At 44.1% G+C, this 18,613-nt stretch overlaps 2 protein-coding genes across 2 annotated transcripts; both read right to left on the minus strand.

Moving 5' to 3' along the window:
• Positions 1-1,079: 1,079 nt before the first annotated feature.
• zbtb22b (zinc finger and BTB domain containing 22b) lies at positions 1,080-11,147 on the minus strand. Its single transcript, XM_069176151.1, has 5 exons — positions 10,944-11,147; positions 8,416-8,646; positions 6,806-7,558; positions 6,085-6,363; positions 1,080-5,393 (listed from the first exon to the last, which is right to left on the minus strand). Exons 2-5 carry the CDS (start codon positions 8,644-8,646, stop codon positions 4,350-4,352), a joined length of 2,307 nt encoding a protein of 768 aa, XP_069032252.1. The 5' UTR covers positions 10,944-11,147; the 3' UTR covers positions 1,080-4,349.
• A 650-nt stretch (positions 11,148-11,797) lies between these two features.
• On the minus strand, positions 11,798-18,481 carry kifc1 (kinesin family member C1). Its single transcript, XM_069176242.1, has 17 exons — positions 18,433-18,481; positions 17,625-17,717; positions 17,090-17,189; positions 16,773-16,826; positions 16,401-16,484; positions 15,718-15,916; positions 15,436-15,601; positions 15,013-15,180; positions 14,744-14,857; positions 14,473-14,559; positions 14,183-14,380; positions 13,903-14,067; positions 13,640-13,778; positions 13,233-13,372; positions 12,950-13,023; positions 12,760-12,835; positions 11,798-12,446 (listed from the first exon to the last, which is right to left on the minus strand). The coding sequence occupies exons 2-17, from the start codon at positions 17,712-17,714 to the stop codon at positions 12,402-12,404; spliced, it is 1,899 nt and encodes a 632-aa protein (XP_069032343.1). The 5' UTR covers positions 17,715-17,717; positions 18,433-18,481; the 3' UTR covers positions 11,798-12,401.
• Between the last annotated feature and the right edge of the window lie 132 nt (positions 18,482-18,613).

Raw genomic sequence — 18,613 nt, forward strand, 5'->3', positions numbered from 1 at the left:
AACTATAATTATTTAACTGTAACTCTGCTGCAGTCGTGTCTAAATGCTGCACCTACATTGTTTTTTATTGACTGAGCTTCCTGTTTCAGTTTACAGAATTGATTCGGTGGGAAAGATTCTGGTTTAAGAAGTCGGGAGCGATTCTCACATTTCTGTTCGAGCCTTCTCTGTTGATAATGAAACCTTCACAGTAAATGTTGCTCACTTACATTCACTCAGGGAAAGTTGTGTTCACATGTCAGATGTGTTGAACTCCACAACGGCTCAGTGTGTAGGATTTAGGAGGATCTACAGGCAGAAATAGAATATGCAATTTATAATCATGTTTTCGTTTGTGAAAAATCCTTTTAAACTAAGAATCGTTGTGTTTTCATTCCCCTTAAAATAAACGTATCACATCCACGGAGCCCGTGGTGTTCCTACAGCAGCCCTGAAGGGTCAAACCAAAACTCTGGTCGTTCAGTTAGTTGCAATCTGCTCCCTCGCCACTAGATGCCGCTAAATCCTGCACACAGCTACTTTAAGAAAAAGGGCCTCGACCAGCGGTGGACAAACCTCTCACATATTCTGCTCACACACCCGTCCGGCGTTTCCTCTGCGGTGGAAAAACAAAACAAAACAAAACCAAACAAACCAGAAAATTACCCACGAACGCAACCGAAGCCGAGTCACGGAGGAAACGCCGGCTTCACAGATCACTAAATCACACGCAGTCCTTTCGCTGAGACCGAGCTCCAAACCTGCATATAAAACTGAGCCTTCACAGAAGGTAAAACGTTAACATCTCTTTGCTCGACATAACCGCAGCTGTGAAACATCTGTAACGGATGCAGAACCTCCGAGAGGTCGCGTGTGATAATTATTCCGCCGCTAACTGCGCTACGCTTAAACACACCAATGCAGCTACATATCTTCATAAACACACACGGTGATCACGTGACTGCAGCCTGTTAATGACAGTACCAGCACTGACCACAAGGGGGCACACCTCCTGAAAGAAAACACCCACCGATGAGAAACGGGGCAGAAGCTGCTCGATTTACATCATCGAAATGAAACCAATATTTGTTTCGTCTCAGTTTTTCTTTTTTTTTTTTTTACTTGGTGTACCTCGGTATGAGATACACTACGATGGAGGATTAGGAACACAAAAATGGGTTTAACGTTTTTTTTTTGCTCTCCAGGAAAAAGTCGAGAATTAAACTGAAATTATATTTCCAGAATAAAATTTCAAGATACGAATCAGACTTCTGAGAATAAATCAAACTACTTGCTCTGCACATATAATTCTTCAAGAGACATTTTGTCTTTCATTCTTGAAATATAATTAAAACTTTATTCTCGACAGTTTGACTTTATTCTCGATTTTTTTTTTTCCTCCGGATTTCAACTTTATTGTCAAAATGCAAAATAAAGAACAAATCTTAACTGCTCTAATAGTTTTTCCTCAATGTGGCCGTAATACTCCATCAAACATGCACAAGGACTGAACAGCTCCCCCTTGTGGACAATCTGCAGTCCCACGACGTGATCAAACATTAAATTAAAAAAAAAGAAGAATCTGGTATTAGCAGTGTAAAGCATCACTATTGTTGCTATGGTGACCTGCAGTTAAAAATGATGTACGGACATTTATGCTGTTTTATAAACGGCATGTTATTGGAACTCCTTACAACACAATACGTTTTAAAACATCCTTTTTCTGATATAATTTCATGAAACGAACATCAGCACGACCTATTTTGCGTCCCTTTTCAGATCAGATTATTTCAGAGATAATTAGTGAACGACGTGAAGCTCAACGTGCCGTCGAGAACCTTTTTGGTAACGTGGGACTTTCACACATGTTGGCAAGATGACAAAAACAAACCCACAAGGCAGAAAAGTATTTCTACGGTCCATCTGTCAGCGTGTCTTCTCAGTAGTAACAGTATGGTCCCTAAACGCATCACACAGCACTGATATTACATTAACTAATACTGCATTATAACCACAGCAGAGCAGAACGTGGTGTTGGTGTTCAGCGGAGAGCTCGAGACTGTGAGGTTACATTTCTGTGAGCAAACCGATCCGTGTCTCGAGACAACGTTCGTTTTTATTTTATTGTCCTGAACTCCCAAAAGTAACGTGGCGCTAATAATGCAACCGCAGGCTCTCCCCAAATATTTATTCAGCAGGTAAAAACACGGACGGATCATTTAGTTTGGTTCATCAGCTTTAACTTAAGGTACTTAGAAAAACTATTTAAACAATTTAACAATACCATATTTTCTATATTTACTTGAATAGTTTTCTGACCAATTAGAAGTGTTACAATAAGTAACATTTTTGCTGAAAATGAAAAATGGATTTTGTATTTATTTCCTCTGCAATGTTTGATACATCCGTTTTTTACTTTTTCATAGAAGAAGAAAATCTTGCTGACTGGACTTTCCTCATCCTGAAATCCTAACCTCTCAGAAAATGACCTTTTAACCTTTCTTTAATAAGTTCCTGGAAAATGACAACGCTCACCTGCAGGACTTAACGCGTGAACCCAAAACCAAAACAGAACTAAAGAATAAGAGGCACTTGGATCGCCATAATGTCCAAAACAAAACAACACGTGTGCTCAAAGTCATCCAGAATGTTAAAGGAGGTTTCTGAACATCATTTCTATGCTAATTTATGCAGCAAGACACACTGAAGTCGAATCAGATCGTCTTCCCTTCAGAAACACGAGTGGAGGTGTGAAGAATGAACTAAACCAATCAGCTCATTAATCAGCGAAGATGTTTTTGTTCTGACATGTTCGTCTCTGCATGCTTCACACGTCGTATGAATTTGAACTTTGTGAGAGGAGTGACAGCAATTTTTGGGGAAGTCAGTTTTTTTCCCCTCATTAATATGCAAATTTATGCACAAAGGTGCAGGATGGTCTGTTTGATTATTGAAATCCTAAAAAAACTCTCTCAACAGTTGGAAACCTTTGGGAGGTCAGGACATGTTTGACTCAATGATGCTTTCAAAATTATTGCAAGAAAAAAACCCAAATAAAACAGTAAAAATAATATGAAAGCTGGTGAAAAAGAAACATACTTAAAAACTAAATATCAAAACAAAAAGGCCTTCGTGTGCGTAACAGCTACTAAAAAATGAGGTTCACTTTTTTTCCCATTTGAGTCCATAACTATATTAAAATCTACCATTTAGAGTTTAGATAAGACATCTGTGATGCTGAACGTTACTGAACAGATGTGTTGCAGGTTAAGACGATTTGTTTTTTTTCTCCCGCAAACCCAGTAGAAAACACTTTCACAGACTTCCTCTACGAAGCAGACCAGACGGCACCACAGCATGTCTAAAGTTTCTTCCCGGTCCGATGAGTAAATGACATATATTTCTATATATTTACATTGATAATAATAATAATAATAATATATTCCATAAATCGCAGAAACTCTGCAAAACAACAAAGTAAAACGCAGCAGCAAAAGCTATAAATTAGCCTCCAGAGGAGAAGTTCTGCTGCCGAAGCGTTTTCCGTTTACGTCGAACAAATCAGCAGCCAGAAGACTGACAAGTTTTCCCGTCTGGTAAAAATCTCTCCCCGTTATACACGTGGTGAAGTTCAGTGATTGTGAACCGTAACCGCGAGCAGCGAACAAACAAGACGGCCGCGCTGACGGGTGAGTCCGCGACACCGACGCCGGAAAAGATGAAGCCGCTGCTGCCGAGGGAGCGGAAAAAAAACAAAAACACTCATCTGCAACTGTGGATCCTTTTTTTCTTCGTCGGACATCTTTTCCTCATTAATCTGGCAGATTTGTGTTTTTTTTTTAATCCAATTACAGCAATATGTCACAACACAATACTGCAGAAAAATCACAGCCTTTTAAGAACAGCCATTTTTCTACTACTACTGATACGATAATGTGTCTTTTTCATTTTTGGTTTCCTCTCACGCACGTTCTTCCACAAAACCCCCCAAAAAATAAACATCTCAGATATTTCCAACAATAGCTTACTCAGACACAGAAAAGGTCCTTTTTTTAAATTTTTTTTTTTTTAAGCCGAGGCGACGTTTCGGAGGCGAGTCTCAGAAACCTCCGGCCTCGTCAGTCGACTGGATTCTCAACGTCCTGTTGGCATGGAAACGCCTTCGGGCTGCGTGTCCAACGGGAGCCTCGGCTTCGTCGACCTCGCTCTCGAACAAACTGCGCTCTCTCTGTAAACGCTGGCGTGTTTCAGAGCGGCACCGCGCCTCCTCGGAGTTCACAAGATTGTTTCAAAAGCAGCAGCAGGAACCAGAAGCCACGACTGTTTGCTCCGAGAGACGCCCGTCGGATGCGAAACACGCGGGTTTCTTTTTAAGTCACGCTGCCTTCGTTGGCACCGACTTCGCACGCGTTGTCGTCGCAGACGCTTCGACCCAACCCGAGGCCGCCAAACATCCCCGCCCCCTGACCCGGACTCTGAGAGACGACCCCCAGCAGTCCCCCGGCGCCGACGTGACTCGCGCTGTTGCCGCCGGAGACGCCGGCGTGCTGCGGCGACAGAACACCGGCTGAAAGATGCGGCGCCGAAACCGACACGCCTCCCCTCGTCGCTCCTCCCAGAATGCCGCCCTGTCCTCCCTCCGCCGCGGACAGGAGGAGGTGAGGGGAGGAGATCAGATCGGGCCCGTCCTCGCCTCCGCCTCGCCTCCCTCCGTCGCCGGCGCTCCCGCCCTCGCCGAGCTCGCCCGGCCCGCCGCGCCTCTCGCAGTGCGAGCGGTGCCGCATGAAGCTGTCGCGCCACATGAACTTCTTGCCGCAGCCGAGGCAGTCGTACGGCTTGAGGCCCGTGTGCGTCTTCATGTGCTCCGTGAGGTGATGCTTCATCTTGAACTTCTTGGCGCAGACGGGGCAGTGGAAGGGCCGCAGGTCCAGGTGCATGTTAATGTGCCGGTCCCTCATGCTCTTGTGGGTGAAGGTCTTACCGCAGTGGCACATGAACACCTTCCCCGAACCTCCCGCGCCGCCGCTTCCACCTCCGACCCCTCCGCTGTCGCCGCCGTCGCCGCCCAGAGCGCCCGGCGCCGACAGGTGCACGGCGCCGTGCTCCAGGCCGGGACCTTTGAAGGAGGCTCCTCCGATCATCCCGCCGGCCATCCCCAGGGAGGGTGCGGCGCCGTCCAGGGAGAGTCCGGAGGCCTGGCTGTAGAGGAGGATCTGGTTCCCCTGCATGTCCAGGGGGAAGAGCTGCGCCCGGGCCGTGGCTGCAGACTGGACCTGGCCCAGCAGCGCCGAAACGGCCCGGTTAGTGTTCTGGCTCTGACCCGCAGCGCTGTCGTGAAGGTGCTGGGCTAACGTCTGGTCCATCAGGCTGCCTTCAAACTTGAGGTAGTCCTCTGAAGACTGGCAGTAGTCCAGCTACAGACAGACAGACAGGGACAGACGGGTTTCTGGGTCTTTGAGGCTACTCGAAGAAACTATTTACTGGGTTTTAGATTTTTTTTTGGGGACAATCTGCAAAAATTCAAAGCATTAGAGGAAAGTGCATGAATCTAGAAAAGGTTTTCTTTGGACGTTGATGAAGCGTTCAGATTTGTGCTTCACCTGCAGAAGGAAGCTGCTCAGGTTGGACTGCTTTGTGTGCTGACGGTGTAAAGTGGCAGGTGCAGGTCCTTTTCTGTGCAATATACAAGATATCAGGTTTTGTTCAAATTAACATATATTTTTAATATTTTTTATCACCTATGTGCAAAACTGATGTTTTTCTTTACATTTCTATGTACACATCAAGATGTATTTATTTATTTAGTGTATACAGCTTGTGTGTGTGTGTATTTCTACATTGTTTTTTACGGTTCTCTAAAAATGGTCTTTTTTATTCTATTTGTTTTTTTATTACATGTGTATTTGTAATTTGGTCTTTCTGTGTGTTTTTTTTTCCTACCTGTATTCTTTAAGATGTTGTGACAACTAGATTTCCCCACTGCAGGATTAATAAAGTTTTATCTTATCTTGTGTCTTAAAATGTGCATCTTTGGCGCCCTCTAGTGGTCTTATAAAACCACAGCACCATCTCCCAGCAGGTCTGACTCAGCGGGTTTGAGCTCACCTGTGAGTCCATGTCGCTCTCCGCTCGGCCTCCCAGCTCGGCCGAAAGGCTCCGGACGTTGGAGATGTTGAAGTTGCTTCTCTCCCTCTCTCGGGCCAGCTCCATCTCCCTCTCGTCTTCGTCCTCCTCGTCGTCTCCCCCCTCCTCCCCCGACACGACGATGAGGTCGTCGTCCTCCGAGCGCTCGGTTTTCACCACCACCCACTGTTTGCGGGGCATGATGCTGGGCTGGCTGTAGGTGGGACGCTTCTGCAGCGGCAGAGCCGAGTCCTCGCCGTCCTTCGAGTCGAGATATTTCACGTCATGAACAGAAAATGAAAAAAACTTCTGTTTGCTGTTCGGTGTAAACTTTGTATTTTCAGAAACTCGACATGACGGCAAACGATGGACAATCAAATCGTTCTGAGGACTAAATAATAATCTCCTTTCATGTAACATCTGTCAGGTTTTTATATCTGCAATTGGAAAACCAAACAGAAAAATTGAAATCAAACCGACTTTAGTTTCTTCTTTAAATCTGTCGTCCTTTATGACCAAAGAAAACAATGTTCTGTCCATGAAGATTACATCAGATTTACTCAACAACAGCGACAACATTATTATCGATGGACAAAAACATGAAAACAAAGTGGTTTTTCAGAATAAAATTAGCTTTATGAAAATAGGAACCTACTTTTTCCAAAATAAAAGATTTTCAGATGAATTAAAGGTGTTTCCTCACCTGATAAGAAGACACGCCGAAGCTGTCGCTGACTCCGACTTCCTGCTCTGACACCGAGCTCGTTTTCTTCCTCCTCCCGCTGCCCACGACTCTTCCTCTCTTCCTATGGTGGTACAACACCTCCTCCTCTTCCTCCTCCATTTCCTCCTCCTCCTCTTCCTCGATGAGGAAGGCTTCCTCTCCTCCGGACGGAGTGCAGTAGCTGGGGGTGTTGCTAGCCCCGCCTCCATCCGCCGAGGCCCCGGCTGCGGCTGCGCCACTCCCCCCGAAGCTGCTCCCGTCCCGGGGGCTGAAGTAGTTGGTGCTGCTGGGCGACTGGCTCTCGCTGACCGACGGCCGGCTGGGAGGATGGGGGGCCCGCTGGGGCTCGTTGGACTCCACAGCCTGGACCTGTCTGACTCCACCGTGACCGCCGGCTCCATCGCCGCCGCCGCCTGCTCCGCCGTCGCCGTTGCTGCTGCTGCACCCGGCGTTGGCCGACCCCCCGCCCACGCTCGCTCCGTCCTGCCCGCCGCCGCCGCCGCCTCCCGCCCGGCTCCCTCCGGCCGCCGCAGCTCGGCCCTCCTTCAGCAGCTCGGTGCACTTGTCCACGATGTGCCACATCTGCAGGACGCTGCCCACCGTCAGGTAGTTGACGATGTCGTCGCGCAGCATCCGGAGCTGACCGGTGTAGGCGCAGCTCAGCACGCTCTCAAACGCCAGCGGGTCCATGACCGCCGGGATGGAGACGGTGGACATGTTCTTCAGCAGAACCTGGAGGCAGGTGGAGGGCAGCGTGTCACAGGATAGCTCTGTAACTTCCTAACTCATGTGTCGTCTCTCTCTCTTCACACGTCTCTCATCATGGTGGAAAATAAACCTACTGGTCACAATCCAGATATTAGTTCATTTCAGGCCTCTGCAGACCAATTTATCTGCCTGCCAGCCGCTCGGATTCATAATCGAGGTCCGATACAACCTCCCACCAACTTTCACTGAGTCAATCTTTGGCAGACGAGAACGGCTCTCTTGAAAAGAATAATTAGAGAACACTAAGCATAATTTACCATTTTTTGTGTCTCATTAAACTGGATGCAATTCACATCATTTCTGTGAAGCTCTAACTTTTCTGTTTGATCTGTTTTCTTACTTAGAAATAATAAACTGATGGGTTTAAACTCTCGAGAGTCCAAAACGTAGATGAAGAAATACGTGATAAACTTGGAGGAAACGCGTAAAAGCTTCTGATTACACACCCGAATATTAAACAAATTAATTACAAGTTTTACAGTAGATATAAACGACATTTGATGATGAACCAGCAGTGATTGAAGCTTCGCTCTTCGTGTTCTCATCTTTTTGGTTCCAGTAAATATCTTTGACCATCGACTAAAACGTCCGTGAGCCCTAAAGATTATTCTCATCTCCTGTCTCACTTTGAATTATCAGTTTTATTCATTCTACATATTAAGCTCTCATAAGGCCCAAATGTGTAACAGCTCCTCCTCTTCAGTGCTGATAAAATCCACTTTAACTGCTAGTTTAAGTTGCATGTACGACATGTTGCATAAATGTGACTCTTTTAAAGACTTCCTTCAGACTGATTCAGGAAACGTGGGATCTGCACCCACCTGGTCGTGGAAGTAGGGCGAGGACGCGGCCAGGACGCAGCGGTGGGCCTTGAACACTTGTCCCTGGACGTGGATGGAGAGGTCGCAGAGCCGGCCGTCCTCCCTCTGCCGGTTCAGGCTGTCCAGCACCGAGGTCTGAGCGCTGGGGAAGCACACCTGCACCTCCGAGCCGGCCGGGCTGCCGCCGCCGCCGCCGCTGCTGCTTCCCACTTCCATTGGCAGCGCCTGCATCTGGGTGGCAGAGAAACGTTTAGGACTCCCAGCTTTGGTGGTTCAATTATGTTTCTGGATAAAGTTGAAGTGCCTCCACCGCGGTATTCCTTCCTCGTTCGTTAATATTGAATTTGTGCACCCAGAGTTTGATGTGGGAATGTCAGATAAATTCATATTTTATGAAAATAACAACATCTGTTTAGGTATGAAATGTCACATGACTGCACTCCTCATGCGGTTTGGGAAAAAAATTCGGATATAAAACATACTTAAATTACCGTTAAATGTTTTGTCGTAAACAATACGAATGATATTTTCAAAAAACAACATTCATTGTCAACTAAATAGACAATTACCAGTTTATTTAGTGGCTAAAACGAATGCAGCGTAAAGAAACGACTTGGCAACAAATCGCACCTTCATTAATGTCACAAGGTTGTTTTTGTTAGAAAAAATTTATAAGGATGCTGCAAAAAAAAATAATTATTATTTCCATGACCATTGATCTGTCAATTGTTCATTCAATATAAAAAAAAACATGTTTTTTTTCCATATTTAAATGTCGTGTTTTATCAGACCAACAGTCCAATTTTTTTTTACATCCAGTTATGATTCATGGTAATGATCATTTTTTCAGAGATGAATGTCTCTGTACCAATAAGTGATTGTAATATATTCACTCTACCTTCTAATGTAAATATGATGTTATAAAACATTAAGAACTTTTCTCTGTATGTATAAAATACGAAATAATTCCAACAGCAAATTCAGAAGTGACTCCTAAGTTGAATCGACACCACTCAAAAACATTTCCCACAAAACCTGAGCGATAAGTACACATACATTAGTTTTTCACTGGCACTCAGAAATACATGAAATCCTCCAGTCCAGTGGTCAAATTAAATTAATAACTTGTTGTTTGTCTTTCCAGACAAAGATAAAGCTGTAATTTTAATATCCGGATGTGAAATAATAACATATACCCGTCAACATGACACTTCAAACTGTCAAAATGAAGTGTATTTTTAGGCGTGATAATAATGTACTCTCTGCTGTACATTTCAGGGGGATACACTGCACTTTCTACTCTACATTTATTGGACAGCTACAGCTATGTTTAGGATGAACATTTGACACAATGGATATTATAACAAGCTTTTAAAATACACATTATTACAGATTAAACCGGACAGTGTGTAGTCGGGGTCACATCTCATGTCTGTAAACTGTTAACATCTCCACCAAATAGTGATTTATTTGCTCTGAACTCCTCACAAGGTTTCATTTTAATAAATGTTCATATGACCTAATATCCCAGAAAAAAAAAAAAAAAAATCAAAGTCCAGAAGCTGAAAACAGATAAAACTGGATATAAAGAAGTTCAAACCAGCTCAGAAAACCTGCTGCTGCTTCAATATAATAATCTAATACCATCATATATAACAAAATGCGAGTCAGAGGGACTTTTACTTAAATACTTTAACTACATTTACTTGCATTGGAGTATTTTTACATTGCTGTAGTGGTACTTTTACTTCAATAAAGCATCCTAATGCCTCTTCCGTCACTTCAGATTTCTAATTTACCCAGAATGCACTGCAAATTAGTCCCACTTGAGACGGTCGTGAACGAGACAGCTCTCGGTGATTGGAAACCTCTCGGTCGGATCGCGGCGTCTTTGTGCAGCTGCATGCGGCTCCGACAGCAGCGACACGCTGCACACGATGCACATTTTGCAGCTTAACAAGATGCATTTAATGTCTGCTGTCTGTCACGCGGCAGAAGGTTTACATCACGGAGTCCCTGAACGCATCTGAACTGGACGGCAGTTGCAGAAGCTCATCAACAGAGTCCTTTCACACTTTTTATTTATTATTATTTTATTTTATTTTTTTTTAGAGAGAGAGCTAAAGCAAGCACGTCTCTGCGGAGCCTCCTCCATTTGTAAAAGTGATGAACAGAAAATGTCCACATCACCGCAGGACGTGATAATCCCACTTTGTTTCTGGGATTAGCGCGTGAGAGAAAAAAAAAAAAAAAAAAAATCAACAGCTGGAGTACAAACACACTTTTTGATGGTGAGAAGCTGCAAAAAAAAAAAAAAAAAAAGGAAAAGGAAAAGAAAAGCCGATCTGTTCATAGATATAAAACTAATAAAATATTAAAATAAAATGAAGCCAGATGTGGACATGTTCACCGACACGTTCAGTTTGAGAGCGACTCCGGTACAGATGTGACGTTAGCCCGCTAAGCTAACCCTCACGGCTGCCTGCGACTGAAACGAGCCTCCTCGCTCGCCGACATTTCAAACTCACCCTTTTCTCTCAGTCGACGCGGCGGCCTTCACGAGTCCAGTGTCTGACCGAGCGGAGGGCACCGCGTCCTGCCGGCTTGTCCAGGCGCCGAAGTTTGAGGAGCATTTTTCTGAAATGTTCTTCCCATCGGGTCCCTGCAGCAGCAGACAGCGACGCGTCGCCTTTAACGCGAGCCAGACAGACGAGCCAGACTTCGGCCGACAGAAAATACATCAAGACGAATTTAAATAATGCCTCGTTACAACCTCCAATAACGACGTTACACATGCTGGTTTTAATATTGATGGAAACTAGTGAGGAATTAACTCTTTTTTTTAAAAAAAAAGCTATTTACAGGCGTGAAATAACTTTAATTTATGTGTAGACATTATTTCCATAACAAAAGTCCACATGTAATTTAAATACTGGACAATTTGTTTTTGTTTTTCTTGTATGAGGTTGACTAGTACAGTACATATCGTTAGAAGAGACGGAAGAAAACACTGGCAAATGAGACTGTCATGCTGGTGAAGCAGCAATTTACTCCAAAGTCCAACAAAAGTATTTCAGCTGCCTCTCTGCATGTTGTTTATCATCATTACAGAAAATAAACATACCTGTCAGTGAAGTCTGCCAGTCAAAGAAACTCAAACCTAAACCAGAGCTGGCAGGATGTTGAACTTCTCTCAAACAAATACACTGGAAAGTCAGATTTGTAATAATTATAATGACTGATTTGTCTGGAGGGTAGAAATAAAAACGCGTGAAGTAGTGAGCTGTGGGAAAAAAATGGTGTTCAAAGACGTAAACAAGATCTTCTCCAATGTGCTTTCTTTTTATGGAAGCATGAGCAACAGTTTGAAATGAACACGAGTTAACAGGAAATATACATGTCTATTATTACAGCATGTTGAGCCAGAGAGTAAAAACAGAAAAATAAGACTAATCACCAGGAATCAAGAAAAACAAAAAAAAAAGACTAAGACTGAGTAATTACACAATATTTATTTACAGCCACACTGTAAGTCATACATGTCATATTTAAACCAAAAATGGAAAGAAAAAAAAACGGAATATAATGGGTCCTTTTATTAAAATATGACATGTCCAATGGAGTATGGACTTCAGTCAAAAATACTTGAGCCAGTGTAAGTATTAAAAAAAAATTAAATTAAAAAAAATCTGAAAAGACATACGCATGCACTTGATTTACATTTTTAATAGCCTCTATTAGTGATTATTAATAAAGGCCATGAGGATATATAAAAGTTTTTGGATCTTATAATGATCAGAAAAAACCCTCTATTTACACTTTTCTAATGAAGAAAAAGAATAGAAAAAAACAGCAGAGATATAAAAGAGTGGAAAAACAGGAGTTAATCACTGCATGTGTAAAGAGAAAGAAATATGAAAGAGTTACACTGAACATTTGATGGTGATTAAAGTGGTACAACCAGAAAAACAAAGTCCAGTTTGTTTTTATTTCCTGTTGGCACTTGCTGTCCCGATTACACAGTCATTCACCTGTAAAGGGAGAAAATGCAAAAATGTACATGTCAAATATCCCAAAGTCACACTTAGTATGTTTAGTATGATTCATCACTTTATTCTCTTACTCCACCTAATTCAACTATCATCACCTCCACTGCTCAGGAAACGTTTGCCGTCATTTTTGTCAACAGACTTCAAGAAAAGTTTTGAAAAATGAAGATTAAAAATCGTGTTTAATGTTGGCTTTATCTGCAGTTCCGCATCACGTGATAGTTTTTTACTCCGATATCTTTTCGTGATGAGACGGCTTGTAGCAGATGACCAAACAACTACAGATGCCACTCACCTTGCTGGCAAACCTCAAGGAGTTGAGGGTTTCCCCAAAGCTGTCCGGCTCAGGGGCGATGTTCACAAACATCAGCCTGGAGATAAAAACAAACAAAAATACAGAAACTCTTACAACGATAACGAGCCTGTCTTTTCTCACAGTTAAATTATGTCGAGGCATCTTGAAGCGACGATGACGAAGAACTCACGTTTTGCTGTTTCCTCCCAGGCAGGCCTGCAGGAGGTAGGTGAGCTTGGAGTTCCTGTAAGGAACGTGGCTCTCCTGGAACACAAAGTCACTTTATGTCACAAACTCAATGAATACTGTGAGTGAATAAACCATTTATTCTATCAAAGGCTCCAGAAGCTGCAGACCGACTGCTTGCTGGTAATAGATGACTGTGATTGGCCCTCTGTACTAGAACGATATATATGGTTGCAGCCAGAGCTTTCTGAATTGCTGACTCATGCGAGACGACCAGCTTTACGGACCTTGTTGGCCAGCGCGGCGATGACGATGCCGAGGTTGGACAGGGAGCCGTTGATGGCGGTCATCTCTTTGAAGCGCTCGCCCTGAGACTGACTCTTCACCATTCGCTCACTGCCTGCCAGGTCCACCAGGCACAGAGTGGCTGTACACATGAAAAACAAAAACACCCTCATAAGAAATGCTTTTCAGTTTTTATTTTTTTATTTTTTATAAAACTAAAATGTTGGGTGGAAAATAGGTCATAGAAAGAGGAACACATCACATGAAAAACACTGTATGCAGAAGAACAAGACGCTTCCTGTTGCTGCTATTATGAGACTCACAGAAGCGACGGCCGAGCTTTCATCTTCTACACACAAAAGTGAAAGCACATTTCTGATACTGGCATAGTCGGGAGGATTTTACTTACACTTGCATTTGGCATCCCTGCCAGCATTCACTCCTTCAATATCCAACTGGAAGACTGAGTGGGAGCGAGAGGAGCGGTCGTTCTGGGCCGTCTGCGCTGTGGAGCGATTCCGATTGGCCAAGGCGATCAGGCCGAGAACCTGGCAGGATGTAATAAATGTATAAATAAAATCATACGTGCACAATTAACTTGTCATATTTGTCTTTCAATTTCAAAAACACACGAGTTTGCTGCAGCTGTGCAGTTCAACAGTCCCGCTGTACCTGATCCTCGTTGCAGACCTTCTCGTAGGTGAGGTTGGTGATCGTCACCTCGTTGTTGGTCAGCTTTCGGATCTCGTGCTCCGGCCGCTTGCTGGCCTTGCCGGTGTACAGGAGGTCCCGCAGGGTCTCGTTGTAGATTTCAACAAAGCTCGCCGTGAAGGTGAACTGAGATGAAACGGTAATTCAATTTAATCTCCCACAGTTCATAGTACACCAAGTTGACTTGGAACACTTCTCTGCACTTTAGCCACTCGCATGCATGAAAAATACACAAACCAACCTCCCAGCCTTGCGCTCCCAGTTTCTCTGCCGCTTTGAAGATTTGCTGCACGGCTCTGGGGATGACGCCTCTGGTCTCGTCAAACTCATCTCCCTCCATGGTGTACGTTTTCCCACTTCCTGTCTGGCCGTAGGCAAAGCAGCAGACGTTGAAGCCATCCAGCGCCGACTGCACCAGCAGAGAGATCTCCTCAAAAACCTGACAAACAAACGGACGACGTCGCCATGAATTTAGGAGGAAATGGGCCACAAAAGAAGCCTGTTGAAAACTGTCACGCGTGCAGGATTTACCTCTTGTTGCAAAGCCTGGGGGCCAAACACCCGGTCGAAACTGAAATTATAATTCTTCTGAGTGTCTACACTTTTGCCTGTGTGAGACTGAAAAGCAGAAAAAAGCAGAATTCAGTTTTGTTTATATGGAAAAAGCAAAAACGTTTCTGTCCCGTTATGGACCCGTTGACGGGGCGGGACATGGAGGGCGGCGTGCCGACGGGGCGGGACATGCAGGGCGGCGTGCCGACGGGGCGGGACATGCAGGGCGGCGTGCCGACGGGACTCTCACCTCCTCGGTTTTGGCCAGAGTTACTGTCTTGTTGTCACTGGCTGCCAGCTGGATGTGCTTGCTGAGACCGCCGTCCACTAGAGGGCGCACTCTGCAAAAGACCCTGATATTGCCCTGCAGGAGAAAGGTGAGCGAGATAACATTTGATTGGGTGTTGAAAAATCCACAGAATGATTTAGGTATCAACACAAGAAAATACAAAAACAATCACAAAGAATGAAAAGAGAGAAGACGGGTCGCTGAGCGGTTGCACCACTCGGGGAACTTGCCTTGAGCTCCTGGATGGTGTTGTGGAGCTGCCTGCGCTCCATCTCACCGGCGTGAAGGTCGTCCTTCAGCTGGGACACAGTGTCTCTGAGGCAGCGGACCTCCTCCTCCGTCTCTCTGAGGGTTGCCTGCAGACGGGCCAGCGTCGACTCCTGCACCGACAACTTCATCTGGAGTGGAGAGAAAAACAAACAAACGGCTTAATCGTTTCCAAAATCCCATTTTCCGTTTAAAAATGATCGTAACTGTGTTTCAATCCAATCCTGATCGGATTTAAGGAAAATAAAAGGTCTTGTCTTATGTTTGTTTAAAGTTATTTGATAAAATGAATAATTATTATGCATAAATCACCGAATGGTTTATTTATGCATCGCTAACACAAACTAAAAACACGGCGTATCCGCTGCGTGCGGCAGACCTTTTACCTTCAGCGTCTGGAGCTCCATCTCATGGCTGTCTCGGAGAGTCTCCATCACCTTGTACTTGACCTCGAAGTTGGAGAGCTCCTTTTGAAGGACGCTCCTGTCACTCGACACTTTCTCCAGCTCGTCCCGGACTCCCGACAACGTTTGCAGCTCCTCCTCATACTTACTAAAAATCACAGGAAGCAAAACAAAAACATGAAATTAAAGTTCAAACAAACAAATTAGTAACAACAATAAAATGCTTCATTTAATTCCTTCTTCCAAATGAAACGGTCCACGCACCTGATCTGGCTCCTCTGCCTCTCCAGCTCTTTCTGCATTTCAACCACTTTGGTCTGGTTCTGGACCATCGAGCCTTTCAGAACCTCATTCTCCTGGTTGACAGACTTGAACGTGGTCTTGTAGTCACGGATCTTATCCTCCATGTCGCTGACCTTGCCCCTCAAGTCCCACGCGTGGCGACGGGAGGCGCCGGTGCCACCTGCACACAGGACCAACAAAAACCTTCCAACGTGCACTTTTATCCCAGGAGACATCCTGACACATCAGCAGGGTAAAAACTCGGGTTTAATAAAATATAAACCTATAACGAGCGAATTCCATTTCACGGCTTCAACTTCATGGTCCTGGTATTGTTCGTACTGACTCAGTCCCACTGTCATGGTGAACCAGGACACTTTGCAGAGGTTATTAATAACACATGCATGTCCTGCGGGGACGAGTTAAAAGGTCTGCTGTGAAAAAAGGACTATTTTGAATAAAGAAATAAGCACTTAAAGAAAAACTGAGGCTGTTCAACGATATTAATACAGAACAGGAAGTCTTAACTTGTCTTTTGGAAACAGTCAGAGCAAGAAGATGAAAATCTTTGACCAGTTCTTCAACCGTAATCACAGACATCAAACACGAATTCACTTAATATGATATAATTAACAAACCAGAAGCAAGCAGGATGAATGTCTCACCTGTTTTTGAGACTGTGGACCCAAAAGGTTGTTTCATGTTGCCTGCCTTCGCTGCAGTGGAAGCTACAGATGTTTTCAGGACACCTGATGGAACAAGAAAGCGGTAAAGAACAAATAAATAACAATGACAATACTCTGTACTTATGATGGACCCAAGATATTTCTGAATTTTTTAAAACCATCACTTAAACTACAGAACGTGTGAAATATTGTCTAAATTAAATTTTGTGCCCAATTCGAATTGAATGCTCAATCACTGCTCTACGTAAGAGTTTGTGAACTCAAAGCACACAACGATGATCTAAAAAACAAACAAACAAACAAACAGCTGATGCACTTTCTACACATCGCGCAGCAGACGGTTCATCGTACCTCTGGAAGGACCGACAGCCACGGTGGCAGCTCCGGCACCTCTGACTGACCTCGCTGTGTGACGGAGAGTGAAACGCAGAGGTAAATGATTTGTTCAGAAAACACAAGATAATAGAACAGAGGACTGACATACAGCTTTGGCAGAAAAAGGGTAAAAATGTGTTTGATTACAATTTGGAAGAATCAATCGCTGAAGCCCGGCCTCATTACATCCCGGTGAACTCTGACATGATGATGATATTCACATGTTAGATCGGTGTGCATGAAAAAGTTCTGTGAGCCACTTAAGGAGGAACATGTGTGAACATGTAACCTACATAGAGGAGCCCTGGCTGCAGCAGCGGGAGGCCGCCTGCCACCGATCACCGTAGCCGCTGCCTGCGGTTTGTGCGGTTCGGGGTCCTTACGACTCCTCTTCTGCAAACACGGAAACAACAGCAGAAAGTGAGAGCATGTAGTCGTAAAAATAATAAAATATTATCACTATGCACGCTTATAAAGCATGCTGACTTCGGTGGGACACAGACCAACTCTATTGTGTGAGCTCTGCAGATTAGACCTATTATTAGCTTTTGAAATATTAAGAGGAAGATGTCACAACATGAATTTCTGAGTAAAATACACGTGTTGAAACAGCCACGGCTCAAACTTTTTAGACATTCAACAGCACATGACATAACGCAACCAAGAGAAGAAGTGTTTTACTGACTATCTGGAAAAATAATTGGCCAACTGTGATTTATGAGCTGATAAGTGGTTTCTTTACAGAACTACTTCTGGAGTAGCTTGAGGTACATCAGCACAATAAAACAAGAGCAGGTGAAATGTAAAATGTAGATAATTTATGCAAACCTGAGCAGGAACAAAGTCTTGGGCATTCTCCGAGCTGCTGCTGCTGCTTGTGAGGACCCTCTTGCTTGACATGACCGGCAAGCGAGACATGTTCTGCTGAGGAGCAAGAGGTGGAGTAACGTCGTCAAACGTCAAGGTTGGACAAGAGGGTGCAATAATATGTCCTCAGTGCATACTGTCTGAAATAGACAGTAAAGTTAATATTTGCGATGATTGTTTCGGGGTGAGCATCATCCCAATAAATAAATGAGTAGAATGAATCTAAACATGTATGAAAATAAATATGGCATGTATTTACACAACTTAGGTTCAAGCAATTTTTGCAGAGTGTACATTTTGAAAAGCATTGTATTTTAAGGCAAAAAGTTTGAAAATATCAGCATATTGGACACAAAAAAAAACAACCAGCCAATATTAGGCATAACTAATAAATTAATAAATTCAAATCAAGCAAAGACGTGTGTCTTTCAATCATCACATTTGTTAAGTTTGTTTGTTCGTTGCAACGATGGCTAAACATCCGGGCCCGTTTGTTGAAACACGTGAACCTGGCTTCAGTGTGGACATAAACAAAGCGAGCTGGAACGTGTTAAATGCGGATTAGCTCCGGCTGGACTGCCGTTATCCGCATTAAACCAAACACGAACCAACGTCCGTGTTGGTACCAACGTAAGCTGGAGCAGAAAGGTGAATCCTACGTTGAATTACAGGAACTCTCGGCTTTATGGTTTGAGTAGATTGTTACGATCATTTCTTTCAAACCTCAAATAAACGGCGCGATTCGTTTTAATTTATGAAAAGTATTTACCTTAAAAACACGTTAGGTCTTCGTTACAGGTCTGCTCAATCCGCCTCCTCCAACCGTTTGAAATTTGAAATTGAACAGTCTTGGTGCGCTTCGGAGGAGCTTCTGTGATTGGCTAACCCGGAGTAAACCCCGCCCCCGTGTTTACGTGTGCTTGTTTTATGTCACGGAGCGTTCCGCTTGG

The sequence above is a fragment of the Embiotoca jacksoni genome, unplaced genomic scaffold, assembly GCF_022577435.1.
Source record: "Embiotoca jacksoni isolate LCO1_2020_lvr unplaced genomic scaffold, fEmbJac1.0.p SCAF_7, whole genome shotgun sequence".
In the NCBI taxonomy this organism is placed as follows: domain Eukaryota; kingdom Metazoa; phylum Chordata; class Actinopteri; family Embiotocidae; genus Embiotoca; species Embiotoca jacksoni.

Coding starts and splice junctions, on each gene's coding strand:
- zbtb22b (XM_069176151.1), bottom strand. CDS start 8,646: ATGCAGGCGCTGCCAATGGAAGTGGGAAGCAGCAGCGGCGGCGGCGGC. Junction 7,559..8,415: donor CGCCCTACTTCCACGACCAG/GTGGGTGCAGAT, acceptor ACCTGCCTCCAG/GTTCTGCTGAAGAACATGTC. Junction 5,394..6,084: donor AGAGCGACATGGACTCACAG/GTGAGCTCAAAC, acceptor GTCTGTCTGTAG/CTGGACTACTGCCAGTCTTC.
- kifc1 (XM_069176242.1), bottom strand. CDS start 17,714: ATGTCTCGCTTGCCGGTCATGTCAAGCAAGAGGGTCCTCACAAGCAGC. Junction 15,917..16,400: donor GTCCACAGTCTCAAAAACAG/GTGAGACATTCA, acceptor TCCTGTGTGCAG/GTGGCACCGGCGCCTCCCGT. Junction 15,602..15,717: donor AGGCAGAGGAGCCAGATCAG/GTGCGTGGACCG, acceptor TGTGATTTTTAG/TAAGTATGAGGAGGAGCTGC.